The sequence below is a fragment of the Mytilus galloprovincialis genome, chromosome 3 (genome assembly GCF_965363235.1).
Source record: "Mytilus galloprovincialis chromosome 3, xbMytGall1.hap1.1, whole genome shotgun sequence".
NCBI classification, from domain to species: domain Eukaryota; kingdom Metazoa; phylum Mollusca; class Bivalvia; order Mytilida; family Mytilidae; genus Mytilus; species Mytilus galloprovincialis.
In genome coordinates this window covers 942,107-960,590 of record NC_134840.1, presented here as the reverse complement: position 1 = coordinate 960,590, position 18,484 = coordinate 942,107, and the positions used below count along the sequence as shown (strand labels likewise).

General features: G+C 34.1%; 1 protein-coding gene across 1 annotated transcript in view; it reads left to right on the top strand.

Moving 5' to 3' along the window:
* Window positions 1-11,913: 11,913 nt before the first annotated feature.
* The window catches only part of LOC143066896 (E3 ubiquitin-protein ligase TRIP12-like), an 82,879-nt gene continuing 76,308 nt past the window's right edge, over window positions 11,914-18,484 (top strand). Inside the window, exons 1-2 of the mRNA XM_076239722.1 lie at window positions 11,914-12,095; window positions 15,018-15,154. Coding sequence (XP_076095837.1) covers window positions 15,060-15,154 — 95 coding nt within the window. The 5' untranslated portion in view covers window positions 11,914-12,095; window positions 15,018-15,059. The remainder of the gene's footprint in view (window positions 12,096-15,017; window positions 15,155-18,484) is intronic.

The following is an 18,484-nucleotide window of genomic DNA, read 5'->3' as shown; positions in this document are numbered from 1 at the left end:
GACATCTTTGCGAGTAATATTGACACTACAAAAGGACATCTCTGTGACTTATATTGACACTATGAAAGGACATGTCTGCGATTAATATTGACACGATGAAAGGATATCTCTGTGAAATATATATATACACTGTGAAATGACATCTCTGTGACTATTAATACTGACTCCGTGAAAGGACATCTCTGTGACTGATATTGACTCCGTGAAAGGATATCTCTTTGACTGATATTGACTCCGTGAAAGGACATCTCTGTGACTGATATTGACACCATGAAAGGACATCTCTTTGACTAATATTGAAACTCTGAAAGGATATCTCTGTGACTAAAATTGACACTATGAATGGACATCTCTGTGACTAACATTGACACTGTGAAAGGACATCTCTGCAAGTAATATTGACTCCGTGAAAGGACATCTCTGTGACTAATATTGACACTGTGAAAGGACATCTCTGTGACTTATATTGACACTGTGAAAAAATATCTCTGTGACTAATATTGACTCCATGAAAGGACATCTCTGCGAGCAATATTGACACTGTGAAAGGACATGTCTGTGACTAATATTGTAACTATGAAAGGACATCTCTGTGACTAATATTAACACTGTGAAAGGACATCTCTGTGACTTAAATTGACACTGTGAAAGGATATCTCTGCGAGTAATATTGACACTGCGAAAGGACATTTCTATGACTTATACTGACCATTCAGAAAGACATCTCTGTGACTCATATTGATACTGTTAAAGGACAACTCTGTGACTGATATTGATTCCGTGAAAGGACATATCTGTGACTTATATTGACACTGTGAAAGGACATCTCTGCGAGTAATATTGACACTTTGATAGGACATCCCTGCGAGTAATATTGACACTGTGAAAGGACATCTCTGTGACTTATATTGACACTGTGAAAGGACATGTCTGCGATTAATATTGAAAGTATGAAAGGATATCTCTGTGACTAATATTGACACTGTGAAATGACATCTTTGTGAGTAATATTGACTCCGTGAAAGGACATCTCTGTGACTGATATTGACACTGTGAAAGGATATCTCTGTGACTTATATTGACTCCGTGAAAGGACATCTCTGTGACTGATATTGACACCGTGAAAGGACATCTCTGTGACTAATATTGACACTGTGAAAGGACATATCTGCGATTAATATTGACACTGTGAAAGGACATGTCTGCGATTAATATTGACACTGTGAAAGGACATCTCTGTGACTAATATTGACTCTGAAAAGACATCTCTGTGACTGATATTGACACTATGAATGGACATCTCTGTGACTAATATTGACACTGTGAAAGGACATCTCTGTGACTGATATTGACACTGTGAAAGGACAACTCTGTGACTTATATTGGCACTGTAAAGGGACATCTCTGTTACTTATATTGACACTGTAAAAGGACATCTCTGTGACTTATATTGACTCTGTGAAAGGACTTTTTATGTGACTCATATTGACTCCGTGAAAGGACATCTCTGTGCCTAATATTGTCACTATGAAAGGACATCTCTTTGACTTATATTGACACTGTGAAAGGACAACTCTGTGACTTATATTGGCACTGTAAAGGGACCTCTCTGTGACTTATATTGACACTGTAAAAGGACATCTCTGTGACTTATATTGACTCTGTGAAAGGACTTTTTATGTGACTCATATTGACTCCGTGAAAGGACATCTCTGTGCCTAATATTGTCACTATGAAAGGACATCTCTTTGACTTATATTGACACTGTGAAAGGACAACTCTGTGACTTATATTGGCACTGTAAAGGGACCTCTCTGTGACTTATATTGACACTGTAAAAGGACATCTCTGTGACTTATATTGACTCTGTGAAAGGACTTTTTATATGACTTATATTGACACTGTAAAAGGACATCTCTGTGACTTATATTGACTCTGTGAAAGGACTTTTTATGTGACTCATATTGACTCCGTGAAAGGACATCTCTGTGCCTAATATTGTCACTATGAAAGGACATCTCTTTGACTTATATTGACACTGTGAAAGGACAACTCTGTGACTTATATTGGCACTGTAAAGGGACCTCTCTGTGACTTATATTGACACTGTAAAAGGACATCTCTGTGACTTATATTGACTCTGTGAAAGGACTTTTTATATGACTGATATTGACTCTGTGAAAGGACATTGTATGTGACAAAATAATTACATTAATTCAGATATCAACAAGTACAACTTTTTTGTGGAACTATATTGTTTTCAATTAGTGTATTTGTTCGGTTGGCCGTCGTTCATCTGTCCGACTATGTCTGTCTTCAATTTTGTAAACTTTGACATTGTTTTATCTGTCAGCAGCATGGGTTCTAATTTTAAATTTGTTCCAACTGTTTTAACCAAAATCCTGTCATTTTATCCTCGAATGTGACCTACCAAATACGACACATCACTGAGCTAATTCGTACACGAGGTAGCGGTACACAGTTCGGATATATATATATATACATGATATATACGAGTCTAAATTGAAAACTACGTTCAAACCTATGATTGCGTTGGATAAAAACCGCTATTTTTATACGTGTGCATGTAAAACAAATTTTGTTGTAGAAGGGTCTAAATACAGCACATACCACATTTTCCAAAAGACCAAAAAAGTGAAAAGTATATTTAAGCAAAACGCATTGACTATCAGGTCGAACAACTGATGTTATTTAACCCTGCTGACTGCCATAGGCGATTGCCAAATAAAATTGATCACAAGATGTAACAAAATGGATCTTAATATAAATTTAATACTAAACAGAAAACAATTAACTTGTGGCCACGATGTTATGCCACAAACATAAGGTGTCAATATATATATTTTTTTGTACACCAGATCCGGATTTCGACAATAAGTGTCTCTTCAGTGATGTTAAGGAGCGAAACTGTATTTGGAAGGCCATATAAAATGTACCCTCATTTTTAGATAGACTCTTGAATTTTAAGAGTCAATATAGGATGAACTGATCATATAAACCGGAGGGAAATATACATGGAAACAGCATTTTCCATATATTTGATTTCCAATAGTTGTATAAATGGTGAAATTTAACCTCTTTTTTATTTAATCATAGCAGCAATCTGCATTTATTTAATACAAAATCATGATTGCAAAAGTGTCACACAAGTTTCCAAAATTTGGTTCAAAGGAGAATTTCAATCCTTTCGAGTGATTACTTTCCTGAAACCATAGACATTTATCAATCAAGAGGTACAATAATTTCTGGGTGGAATTTTAACATTTTACATAAATGGCGATGTCAGTTCGTGTTGACTTGTGACTGGCTCAGTAATTATGGTATATTTCGTCTTACCGCTCTCTCTCTCTTCCTTGATTCCTCTAGAAGGTTTTGATTCTTTCTCAGAATCATTAACATATACATGCTAAGGTCATTTTGCATCTCTTATTTTGTGTTTATTAAGTTTTCCCTATCAACTGACTCAACTAATCAGGATTTTACCCTGTTTTACATTGCTTTACCTGAAAGGGGTACTTATTTTGTATTTTGATCCCTTATTACAAATTATACATTTTCTTTTAAAGAATCGTAACCATGCAATTCAGTTCTTTTACAAGACTTTTTAATAATCTGAACAGCGCTGTCTCACTTTTATATGTAAAATCATAAACTGCAAACCTGTAAAATTTTAATAACAGATGATCGATTTACTTACAATGTTACAATTTAACTTCAAACAATCTTACGTTACTACAAGATATACGATAATCTGACTTATAAATCAACAAATTTTGTCTAGGTATAAGAATGTAACCTTTGCATGTTGGTAATTGTCAGTGAAACGAAAGGAAAGCTTTATAAACGTATGTCTGCGTATGATCAAACAATCCACGCGAATTGTTTCCAGTAATTTTCATCAGCCTTTCTATTAAAGCAAGTTTGCATTATCCAAAAAATCAACAATTGTTTTTATTGGTATTAATATGATTTTGTTATCAGTAAATTAAAAACTGATCAAATATTATTGTTATATATGGTGACATCGCACAAGATCATGTTTTTCTCTGAGTCAAGACTGTTTATGAAGTCTTTACACTAAATTAATGTTGTAGGTGTACTTATTAAAAATTTTGTCTAAGATGCAAGATTTTTTTAATATTAATTGTTATTGCATGGCTTTTGTTTAAACATATTTGTTTATAGTAGATTGGCTTTGAACTAGCTGTCAGTTACTGCGCGTACATGCAGCAGTTGGTAATCATAAAAAATCTGTTAGATAACTAGATATCATTATAAGAAGAATATCTGTACCTAGTGTCTTTTTGTTGTTGGGATGTACAAGTACCCGGTCACGTCCACGTGTTTTTGATATGTTTATTTTTATTCACCCATCTGATGAGGTCAGTCTTTTTCAACTGAATTTTATAAGTCGTTCTTATGTTACACCACTGCCTAGGTTTTAGGGGGTTGTGATCCAGCTTACATGTTAAAATCTGCCACATTATGTGAGTATGTGCCTGTCTCAAGTCAGGAGTCTGTAATTAAGTGCATCTTCAGTGGTTGTTGGTTGTTGCTGTTTTACATTTTGTTTTCGTTCATTTTTTGTTCATGAATCAGGCCGCTAGTTTTCTCGTTTGAATTGTTTTACATTTGTGATTTAAAGGCCTTTTATAGCGGTATAGGCCTTGCTCATTGTTGAAGGCTGTATGGTGACCTATAGCTGTTAATTTCTATGTAAATTGTAATTTGGTCTCTTGCGGAGAGTTGTCTCATCAGCAATCAAACCACATCTTCTTTTTTATAATCCTCATTTTGCAATTACCACTCCGAAGACAAAAGCCAGGGTTCAATATGCTTAATTTATAGGGGTGTCGGTAGGGTTCTATTATCTCACTTTTAAACCATAATCTACATTGTATACCTTTTCATATATTACGAAGATAAAAATGTAACCTTTTCCCAATTTGGTAAGGTTCCATGAAATCGAAATATATATAGTTTTATATAGCCTTTGCTCGGAGCTCAGATTCCTAATGTAATGTTTACTTACGGCGGGACTTTCTGTTGTGATAAAAAGATACGGCTTTTCATATAAAAGAGGGATGAAAGATACCAGAGGTACAGTCAAACTCATAAATAGAAAATAAACTTACAATGTCTGGCTAAAAATGAAAGAAGACAAACAGACAAACAATAGAACACATGACACAAAATAGAAAACTAAAGAATAAGCAACACAAACTCAACCAAAAACTTGGGGTGATCTCAGGTGTTCCGGAAGGGTAAGCAGATCCTGCTCCACATGTGGCACCCGTCGTGTTGTTTATGTTATAACAAATCCGGTAAACAGTCTAATTCGGTAGGTCACATTCATGAAAGGGAAGGGGATTGTAGTTTCAACGTAAGGAACATATCCGATATCATTTGTGACACGGTTATTCCATAACGGTCAACCAACTTGTGATGGCGTCCGTAAAATTTACGAAGGGATGATTTCAACTTCACCATTTGGAACTCTTGGTTTTATAGCTTCCTTGTTAGCAGCAACCCTCTATCAAGAAAATCATGGTAGGAAATGCAAGCACGGGAATATCGTATCAATTGGGAGATATATACCCCGTATTCAAGTGCTGCTGGAATGATGCTACTTAGAAACGGAAAGTTCACAATTGGAAAGCTGAAATCATCACTTTTGTCGTAAAGTTTTGTTTTCAACCGACTCTCATTGTCAATTTCTAGATGTGAGTCAAGATATGAGCCCGACTTAACTGTATCTGTTGTATCCTTTCTCTCTAGTTCGATGGGGTAGATGCGTTCAATATAGTCACCAAATTTTGAATTATTTCGTGAAATAACGCCATCTATATAGCGGGAAGTAGATGAAGTAATGGAAAGTTTATTGGCATTTTCATATAATTCTGATGTTGACACCTAAACCAGCTGGAAACCGGGTGACCTATTCCAGTGGCATGTCCTTTCACCTTATATGATCTTTGGTATTGCCAGTCACAGCCTTTACAAACCAGTTCGCAAGGGAAAAGATTAAAAGGAAAAATATCCTTCATAAAACTTTTCCTTGCCAATAAATACTCGATGAGATTCTATAGGCAACATCCTTCATCATAAATCAGTTTACACGAAAATACCTCCATAATAGATAGATTAGTATGTACCTACCATTTCTTATGCCTATACCAAAACCAATTGCAAATAAAAAAAATAATTAGAAGTGAAAACTTGTTGCAGGATCTCAATACTGACGAATTAAATTCTAAACCTCCTGATTACTCCTGTACTAGTTCCTCATTCTTATATAATCCCGACTAGCCACGTTTATGATACTGATGACCTTGACATTGCCAATAATACTCCTGTACTAGTTCCTCATTCTTATATAATCCCGACTAGCCACGTTTATGATACTGATGACCTTGACATTGCCAATAATACTCCTGTACTAGTTCCTCATTCTTATATAATCCCGACTAGCCACGTTTATGATACTGATGACCTAGACATTGCCAATAATACTTCTCTACTAAATGTGTTTTCAACTGGTAGTTATATACTTTGTATGCAGGCTGCTGGAATGTTGATACACAGAATAGAAAGTTCACAATTGGAAAGTTGTTACAATCTCTTTTTTTGTAAAAGTTTTGTTTTCCAATACCCTAATTGTCAATTTCTAGATGTAAGTTTTACTATTTGTCAGACTTCATTGTATTTTTTTGTATCCTAAGTTATCTTAAATTCGATGGCTTAGATGCGTCCAACGGTCATGAGCCTTTTTATTTGTTATCATCATCTGTATAGCGTCTAAGAACACGTAATTTGAGTTACCTGGAATTGGTTTACTCAATGTATGATAATAATATCGTGATATGGAATATTTTTTTCAGCATTTATTTTTGTACATTTTTTTTTAACTCACACATGCTTGTAATTTGATTGGTGTTTGTATTCTTGGAAAACATTTCACAGAGCTTACTTAGTCTTTGTTCCGTATAACATAAATTGTGTTTCGGTTAAGGTTACAGACCAGATGTCAATTTAGAAGAGTTACCTTGTGGAGGTTGTAAGTTTTGCACAAGGGCACGGCAACAGTGGCAAACATTTGAGGAAGAAGTGGATTTTGTCGTCCCCTTAACCATAAGAAGACTTGTTGACGACGGTTCATATAATACCAATTGGACTCCGTCATACTCTCCAGTAGAACTGCATGAAGAACAAATGAAAGATTCTGATTTAAAAACTTTAAAGAGATGGATCGAGGATAAATATGAGCCAACTAAAGCAGAACTCAAACTGGGTAGTGAAGTAGTCCGACATTTTTGGTCATTACGACAGCAAATACAGATAAAAGACAATATTTTACTTTACAAATGGGAAGATCCTATTTCGCCAAGACTCCTTTTCATGGCACCAAAACAGATGCAAAAGGAACTTCTACATGGATGTCATGATGTTGTCTCGTCTGGTCACATGGGACAATATAAAACATTAGAAAAACTGAAACAAATAGCTGTTTGGTTTAACATGACGCAATCCTGCAAACTGTATGTGAAATCATGCACTACATGTAATCTTAACAAAAAATCAACACGAACTGCCAGATCGAAGCTAGGGCAATACCATGCTGGTTTCCCCATGGAACGAGTGCACATGGACATCTTAGGGCCTCTTCCTGTTACAAAAACAGAAAGTAAATATTTGCTTATGGTAATTGATCAGTATACAAAGTGGTTAGAATGCTTCCCAATTGCAACACAGACAGCTGAAGTTGTGGCAAGAACCCTAGTGGATCATTTCTTTTCTAGATTTGGCTGTCCGATTGAGCTCCACACAGACCAAGGAAAAAACATGGATGGAAATCTAGTAAGACAGCTCTGTGAACTACTACAAATAGCCAAGACTAGAACCACACCATATCATCCGTCATCTAATGGACAAGTGGAACGGTATAACAGAACAATACTACAGACAATAAGATGTTTCATCAAAAGTAAACAACACAACTGGGATTTATTTTTACAACAACTAGTTGGAGCCGTCCGAGCAACACGTAACTCACAAACAGGATTCTCTGCTAACATGATGATGCTGGGAAGAGAAGTTTTTCAACCAATTGATGTAATTTTAGGCACTTCAAACTGGAATGCTGACAGAAAAGAAGTTCCACAATATATTAAAGATCTAGTGGAGAATTTAAACAGGGTGCATGACATTGCCAGGGATAATTTGAAGGCTTCACAGGAACGACAAAAAGGCATATACGATTTGAAATATAACCAGAATGTGTATAATGTCGGAGATGTCGTTTACAAACTCAATCAAGCTACAAAGGTGGGGCAGTCTGCCAAATTGAAATCTCCGTGGAAAGGACCGTATTGGCGTTCACCTGTATTATACAAGATAAAGGATAGGAAAACAGAATCTTGGATTCATCATGACAGAATTAAACTTTGCGAAGACAGAGAACTTCCAATCTGGATTAAAAGGATGAGGAATCAATTAATGGATCAAACGATGGATGAAGAAACCAACGAGATTTACGAATGCCCAATTGGATTGCCAGATATTTTTAAAGAAAACACTAATGTCATGAGTTCGTCAGATCCTCTGATGTCTCATTTTATTGGTGATGCTGCTATTGTGGGTGCGACAGATCCTCTGGTGTCTCACACAGTCTGTAATTCGACTTCTTCAGAGAATAAAGCTCTAACCGACATTTGTGAGAAGAATATCAATGGGGATCTTCATGTCCATGAAATGGATGCATCTGCTGTTGAATCTGATATGTTAAGTAGGCGGAGGCACAGGAAAAAACCTGCCTACTTATCAGACTATGTAGAAGATTAATGATTTTGTTGCAGATAATCATTATTTATGTATAATATTGTAATATAGTTATTGTTACTTAGAAAAGAAATTTTTAGCCAAAGTGTAACATATTTTTAAGCTTTACTACATGTATTAATGTGTGCGCAATTTTTGCTTATAATTTTTGCTTATAATTTTTGCTTATAAAGAAACTTTTCTATATTTATTGTGTATGTCTCATCTCAATATTTTACTTATTCCTGCAGTATGCATGAAGATGATGAATTTGAGCCGGACTATGGACCTTTTGAGGATGAACTACCAAAAAATGATGCAATGTATATTCGTGCGAGTACAACATGTACAAAGAGATACAATAAGGGAAGAAAGTGTCCGACGTGTTCGGGAATTTTCACTAATGTCAGCAGACATGTCTTAAGAACGCATCTACCGTGGTATGTTGCCGCCCAAACTGCTTGCTGGCAGTGTAAAATACAATTTGCTCAGAATAGTGTTTTAGATGCTCATATTGCAGAATGCCATCAATCTGACATTAAGAATACAAGTATAAAGTTCACGGAAGACAAATATGAACGCTGGGTTAACTTAATGAATGGTTTGTTGGATGTTGTTTCTAAAGAACTCGAATGTGATACTCTACAAGATCTCTGCAATTTAGCTGACAAAATCTGTGTTTATCCCAAGCATTCAGAGCCCATTTTTCAGGGAAAAGATTTAAAACTGGTATCCATATTTAATGCCACGAATGAATACGTATTTGAATTTGGAAGTAAAAATATCATAGTTCAACCCCCATACAGTATACCGTTCTTGTTACATTGGCGAATATTAGCTTCATTGATACAACAAACAGAAATGGGCGAGAACATTATTTCCGTTGAAAAAATTAAATCTTTAAGACCAGTTTTGGAGGTAAAGGAGACTCTACACCTTACGGACTCTCATTTTCATTTGGATATGCTATCAAAAAAAAATAGGCACCATTTCATTACCTCACTTTTTTTGGACTTGGAGCAACAAAGATTATCAAATTTCCCATCTTATTAGCAATTACTGTTATCCCAGAAACTGGCCGTCTAGTGATTTAAGATCCAAAATTAGGCAGGATAACAGGATTAAATTAACTTTCGGCATTCACCCACGAATTGTGGAGATGGAAAACACATCAAAACTAAATGAATGGATTTCGGATTTGGAATGGCTGTTAAAAGCGAATCGAGTGGTTGCTGTCGGTGAGTGTGGTTTAGATAATAGTGGGAGGAAATGGGATGTAGAAAAACAGATCAAGTTTTTTGAAAAACAAATTGTAATTGCAGTTAAAAGAGATTTACCATTGGTTATTCATTGCAGAGGAGATGAACGTACTGATGAGATATGTTTAAATACACTTGTTCGGTTGCTGCCGAAACACTTTAAATTACACAGGCACTGTTTTAACGGAGATGAAATGATGTATCGGAAATGGAAAACGTCATTTCCAAACTGCAAATTTGGCATTTCACCTTTCACCCTAAATGACCAAAAATATCCAAAATATAGGTCTCTAGTATGTAACATGAAATTGAAGGATATTGTATTGGAGACAGATGCCCCGTATTTACATTCTGTGTTTGAGGATTTTGGCTCATCGTTGATGATAAAGGATATCTGTGAAAAATTGGCAAACATTTTTTTGTGTAGCGTAGAAGAAATAGCCAATATTACGACCAAGAACGCTACAGATGTCTACAGCATCATTTAAGTCATGGCGGATATTTTGTATATAGTACTCATTTTGTACATAGTTATTGTACATAGTTTATTGTGATCATTTTGTGACATTCCAACGTTATGGCTACATGTATTCGATTTACAGACAATTAACTGTATTCCAAATTAAGGATTTATTTTCCTGCATCAAACTTCAAACCGTTTGTACCATTTAGTGTCAAGTAAAAGGAATACCTATAACTTTATTCTAACGAAAGGATTCATTTCTAGGAAAGAGGGAGGAATGTTAAGAATATGGTATTCAGTATACCAGCAGTTTATTCGGAACACTTGGCTTTATCGTTATCCATTTACACTACGACGTCATACAAAGGAATTCCGGGATTCCCCATGGATTATTGGGCAGTCATATAATAGTTGTTATCCTGATCGGACGTCCCCAGTTGACGAGCGGCCTAAAAGACAGCAATTGACTCAAGCCTAGGATTGTGATATTATAGGTAATATATTGCATACACTATCCCTATAAAATCATTACAGTTGCATAGACCCGTAGAACTATCCTCATCAGGTATCCACGGCCATATGTTTTCCTTTTTGTAATACTAGTATTAAGACTTTTTCAAATTTAATATTCAGGTATGGGGATACAGGGAACCTTAAAACATCAATATCAAAAAGTACAAAAATAGCAAACATAATGCTGAAAAAAGATATTCAATAACAAAAAATTAACCAATTGTAAGTCTAAAAAAATAAAGGCGGCAACAGAACATATTCTTAAATAAAGGAATTTATTTTCGATGGAATTAAATGAGATATTCTTTAGAACTTGCCGGTCCTTGACATAATTGACTTCAATATTAAATTCGTGTATTAGTATCTGTGTTTATCCCTTCAATATACCTTGTTAGGATCACATTTTTGTAGCCTTGACTGCCGGTCTCAGAGAGTCTGGTATCTTATTACAGGCACTCGTATCAGAAAAAAAATCATGGCCTATATGCCTGTGTATCTAATACAGAAAAGGAAGACGATCCAGTTCTTCGAAAAATATAACAGATCTATTTAAATTATTGAAGATTTCCTCCTTGTTAAATGTCGGTGTGGTATATGTTGAGTTCTAGTGAATTGTCAATACCTAATTCATTTATCAAGCAGTTTATCATGTACTGTTGTGAATGGATCATTCTCACAAGTTTTTAAAAAAAGTGCACTTTCTGGGAAAAGGGGAATAACTCCGATTCACTAAGGGAACGTTAAATAGCAGTATAGTCAGTTTATTGCTTAAATGAAGTCCGAAATTATTTTTTAATCTATTCAATGTAAGAAACCACATCATACAGATGTAATAAAAAATGCACTTTTATGCAATTTTAATATTCTTCTAAACCGGAAATGTTGGAAACAACTTTGTGCGTGCGCAGTTTGCATTGATCATCTGTACAGACACAGATAAAATATCCAAGATTTTAATATCCGAATATTATCCAGAAAATACATAAATTTTCCTATATTTTAGTCACAACTGGATGTAGTAGGTAAAGAAGGTTTATTTAAACATTATTTTGATGGAAAGGTCAAATTTCATCAGGTTTCCTCCTTACAAAAATATCACACCACAAAAACAGAACGGTGAACACTGAAAAAATCAGACTGTATAAATGTACATTTTTGTACGTGAAACATCTTTTAATTCATTAAGCTTTGAACATTTTTGAGTTGCTGTTGATATAATATTTGTCCAGTTGGATAAATATTGATCTAAATTTCCCAAACTGGTAATCATAACACACAGTTCCTTGTGGTGTATTTTTGTTTGTCTATTCTCTCAACATAATCTTTACCAGTGGCAGTGACCATTATGACATTGACAAACATAGCAAAAAATCATTTGAAAGAGTATTCACCAGCATACTTATTAGATCCATAGACTTAATCTATCCAATCTTTATATCCACATTATCTTAGTTGTAGGTGATATTATGGCATCTAGAGTAATCATAATTGCTGTATTGGCTATTGAAGAGTGCTTGATATGTCGGGTTCCATCCTCTAACAAATTTTATAACATCAGGGCCTAATCTAGGAGCTTTGAGAGGGAGAAGTAACTACTCTTTTCATGAGAGAGTTCGGAGAAGTTGTCAATTATTTGGAGAAGTGAAATTTCATTACTGTTTCGTTAGCATACATGTAGTGTTTTCCATCTTCGCTAGCCAAGGGTTACGATCCACTCCCGCTCTCTTCACCCTTGGCGGATTGAGCCAACATTTGTGATAACAATGTTGCGCCATCTATCGGAAGATAAAAATCACGCCCATTCCGAATACATTATTATTGACCAATGGTAGCATTTTGAGGTAAAAACACGGTAGCGTCTAGATTCTACACACTTGGTAAAGCTGGAAATGAAAATATACGTCAACATTCATGCATTTGTGCATGAAACATACACAGGAACTTCTATTGGTTGATTAAAAACATTCAAGTTGTCACTAAATAGTGGTATGTTTAGGAATGTGAAGACTTGTTGCACAATAAACACGTGGTAATTGTTTACAAACAATTTCTACACTTACACGTGATCATGTTATATGCGTTTTTTGATTGGATGCAGCGAGTTTTGACTGCAACCAATAAAAATCCTTACCTTGTGTCTCCGAAATTTTATCTCAATCCGCCAAGGGTGAAGAGAGCGGGAGTAGATTGTAACCCTTGGCTAGCGAAGATGAGTGTTTTCGTGAACATCATTAATGGAAAATTGTTTTATTTGTGCAATAAAAAATATACTTGCAGTGTTTTATGTGATTATGATATTGTATAAAATGTATGAATTAAAAATTATTAATAAAAAGGTTTAGACAATGTAGTTATTATTTATTCATTCAACCTTTTGTGCTGTCAACTAAAAATTAAGTTTGTTGATTACCTAGTAATATTATCATGCATTGATACCATGTGCAACTGCTTCAATTTTTCAAAAGTCCACAAAAAAAGCACTCCCAGTTTTTGTGATGTCGACTTATTCATGAATGGGCAATTTTATATTTATCATCACATGTCATAATTTAGTAACTGTCCAGGGCATATCATGTCAGCTGTAAGTTGAGAATCTGTGAAAGATTGTAAGCCCATATATAATTGAAAATATTAATCAATCTTTTTAATTAATCATGTTAATTGATAAAGAGGTTAACCGTTATTTTTCATCATGGACAAATTGGTCGTGAAAAACCTATTGCTGATCACAAGCTGGCCATGTGTTGTACATTTGCAATCAATTTATCCATTAGCTGTCTTTCTACCTATTAGGTGTAATACCACCATTGAATTTCCCCTATTAGTTTTTGTTAAATTTGCACTTTTCAAAAAAATGTGCAGAATTTATCTTTGTTTCAAATAAAGAAATACTTGGCATGAGTAAAGTTTTATCCTCTCCAGTACTATAGAAAAAAATTCACATTTCATTTCATATAAGAAAATAACCATCACTGGAAGTTAACCAATCAAATTTCTCCCCTTATTTAACCTGTGTACAAGATTTAGGAACTATGTAACCTCAAGTTTACAAAAATGAAAATATTCTATAGAAACACCAATAAAAAAAATAATGGTGCTTTGAAATGCCCAAGACATATGTTTATGACACAGAAATATTTTACTGCAATAAAATATAGGATTAATTACCTACAACTGTCAAATTCAAGGGATTATTTGTTTTCAACCTATTTTCGTATACAACCGGATGTGCCGTACTATGATTTGGTGGTATTACACCTTTTATAATTCAATTGTTAATGAAAGAATATTAAAAATATCCTGTTCTATCCCACCCTTAACTGTGATAAATAGAAACAAAACAAATCAGCTGAGTGATTACACTTCATCCTCAGATGAAAATCATCGTAAAGTGATACCTCAAACAGAGGCTCCATTTCTCGTTTAATAGATTTGAATGTTTAATCCATGGATGTTCAAAGTCATCCATCACACTCAAGTTATGTCCATACACTATTATTTTTAACAGCACTGAATTGACATTCTATAAAAAAATAAATATCAGAAGATACATTCACGCAGACGTTCACTGTTTACATTTCCATAATTTTCAAATAACTGAGACATCAAGATATATTTAGTAGCTGCAAAAAACTATTCATTTTATGTCTTACAATTGTTCAACATTGTTTTTGCACTTGCCAAGCTGACTTGTTCTTTTATAAAAAAAATGTTCTTTTCATCATTAAATAATCCACGATAACTAATTTATATTCATAGCGAACATGTTCAATTGGATTTTTCTATTTATGTTTGATTTCATTTTACATGTGTTATTGGTTAAAAAATAATATGTTGCAGATGAGATATACACATATATACAGATGAATTTTATTTGATATTCTCAAATTGTTTAAACAAGAATAAACTGCATTAACATAAAGAATATATTTTCCCCTTTGCAGAGTTTTTACCATCTGGCATGTGCCAGATTGAGGGTCAAGCCTATGGCAGACCAACCTGAGTTCCAGTCTGGGGGGTCACATAGAAGAAGACACCATTCTGGGGCAGATTCAAAAGTTGAAGTAGGCCAAACCAATAAGTAAGTATACACCAAATTTTATTTTCTCATTTTATAATTTGTCTTGTTTCTTAGTTCTGTACTTATTAATGTGATGATTTAATCCTCTCAAAAGACTGAAAGATTGGCAATGCAGTCAACTTTTCATAATTATAATTTTGTTTACTGTTTTACTTTTCAAACATTCATGATATTGTCACTTGGATGGAGAGTTGTCTCATGGGCACTCGATCATACCACATCTTATTTCTATATAATCTGCCATAATAATAACAAATAGCTGGATTTTTTTACAAGTGTAAAATTGAGCTGTTAAGGTTTAGAAAAGAACAGGAAAAAAAATAGTGGTGTCTAAACTGTATATTTAACATTAAATTGTGTACAGTAGTATTATTTTTCCCCTGACTGTTTCCTACTAAGGTAATTATATATATTATATTAGCCGAATTACGAGATTACACATTGGATAATGATCGATAATTAGCAGGCGTTAATGTTTCAAAAATTAACCCAAAAAGTAATCTATGAACAATGTTTGAAATCCAATCAATAATTAACACCTATTGAGATAGAAGATCATAGAATGGTTGTTTTTTTACAACAATCAGCTGATTGACATTCCTTGACCTCAAGGCTTAAAATAGAATATGGGAAACTTTACCTGTGTACACATCGTGGCCTTTTTAGAATCATATAAACACAAAAGAAACTGTTTTAAAATCTCTTTTTGAATAACACTGAAGTAAATGTGAAATAATAACAAAAATTATGATGCATTCAAGAAAAATATACTTACCAAATTGCCGTTTCCGGTCAAAAATCTCAGTCAGTTTTAACTAAGCATATCTAGCTGGCGATTATTTTCTATGCAATTAACCGAAATGCCACTTGTAAGGCTATGCATATAACCGGACAATTTAACATTAGATGAATGGGTAATGGTTTTGTGCAGGAGAAAAGTATGCAATAAACCGAATTATGCTATTAAGCGGTATGCAATTAAGTGGAATCGACTGTATCAAGCAAGGATCCGGAAATTTTTTCACCTTATTTCGGTCATTTTCATATAACTTAAAAGTTGGTGCCCCTTTTCAAAAACAGATTGTCAAAATCTCATTACTGCATGAGTATGCTCCTACTCGTAGCATCAACGAACTTGTTTAACTGTTGCATCGCGTTTACTTCATGATTTATCCTACCATTTTCCTAAAATCGATCAAGAGCAATTAAGGGAAGGCAACAGTTTAAGAATAAAATGATTTTAATGACTCAAAATCGTAATTTTCTCAGTCATCGCTTACGTTTCTTTCGATTCTGAAGTCAAAATTCAAACCGGATGTAATGCGACAATACTAAAATGAACAATTCCGGACTTATTCCCGGGATTAGTTTTGTTTATCAAATTCACAGGAAAACATCGTTTTTTTTAATATTTTACCTTTAATAGTGTAAGAATATTAATGAAAATAGTTGCACTTGCTTTATTTAGCAAGAAATCATTTTAAATTTACGATTTAGTGTCAAATCTGCGGAAGAGAATTTTAGGCATGCGTATCACAGTAAACAAAGCATGTGTGTTAGTAGTGAAAAAAATCTTTTTTCTACGTAAATTAAATCAAGTTTTAATTTAATTTTAAATCATAATTGACAATTGTCTTAGCTGAAAAGTAATTAAATAATGAAGACAGTTGGTATTGAATTTTAATTTCTTTATAATATTAGTTCGGAGCTTGTGATTTGGGCAACACTCCTTTTGCGCCAATTACTGTTTTTCAGGGGTATCATTTGCGCCAATTTTTTTTTCTTCAAATGTATCAATTGCGCCAGTTTTCGGAACTCATTTGCGCCAATTTACCTGAACACATATTGATCGTACATATTAAAGATTAATATATATTTAGTATCATTTTTGTCTGAGGGGAAGTCTTGCACATACACATGAGACAGACCCACAAAAGTTACAGCGTCAAATACTACGAACAGCATGCAAAAGAAAAGCTACAGAAAATATATCCGAAAGACTAGCTAAGATCATATGTTCGGAGCTATTCCATCATGAAGAGGAACATCTACAGAAAAATGACTTGAAGTGCATAAGACAGTCTATGTACAGAGAGAGAAGATAACTGTTCCCTGCCCAACCAAAAAGTTGCGTAGAATTTCAAAAAATTTAAGTGAGGTATAGTGATCACAAATAAAGAAGAAGAGTTTGTTTTAGTAAATGATATTGACAGTGGCATTGTTATTCTCGGTTGTGAAGCTAACTTGAAATCACTTTGTATGCGGGGCAGAAGATGTTTTTGCATACAATACATGAATTCAGGAATGGACATTTAATTTATATTCCACTTTTAGATTGCCTTTTGCCTTCTAAATCAGGAAACTGTAATAGAAAAAATTTTCTGTGTTTAAGGAATGTTTTTCTTTAAATTGGCGCAATCGTATATTTTATTTTTGGCGCAATTGATACCATGTAATTTTTAAACATGTGGCGCAAACGTAGCATTAGAGAAAAAAAGGCGCAAAAGGACGCATTTTTGGCGCAAATGGATCTCAACCGTGATTAATAGCCAGGTGTGAATTAAAAACACAGGTAAAGAGATTAGCGATCATTAGCCAATAGCTCCTCGAGGCATTAATATAGCTATTAGGAGGGCCCTCAGGATTATAACACTTTACTGGAGTGGCAGTTTAATTACATAAAATCGATAACAAAACAAAAATATGTTTAAAATGGCGATTTGAAACTCAATCTCAACGAAATGACCGAAATTATTTCTGTTGAAAAATAAAATTTGACAAAAATCCCAATAAATGATTTAGGACTTTTGAGTTTCCAAATCGGTCATGTCTGGCATATATGACCGTTTCCGGACCCTTGGTATCAAGTTCATGGCCATAATTTGACTGGAAAAGAAAAGTAAGTCCCTGGATAAATTTGAAACATAGCAACTAAACATTCCATTGTTTACATGTACTAATGATTTTCCTAGGAAAAAAGACATGGATTATTTTTCGTGAATTAGTACAAAATGTAGTAATGAAATGGACATGAATACCAAGTAAATTTATTTGTGCACATTAATTTCTATCACCAAAGTAAGAAGACTAACCAAGAACATTTTACTAGTCATTTTTGGTAGTTACTCATTAGGCTTCTATGTTAATTTTATACTTGATTGAGTAAGTCTAACAACCGGCCAATCAAAATAAAAACAACATCTATGTACTTGTGCTTTTAATATATGCTAATGAGGCAACACTAGAGACCAAACGATATTGACATGATGTTTATTTGTTTTTGTAGGTTGTCTACCTTACCCCCTTTTCTTTGTTTATTTATTTTCTAGG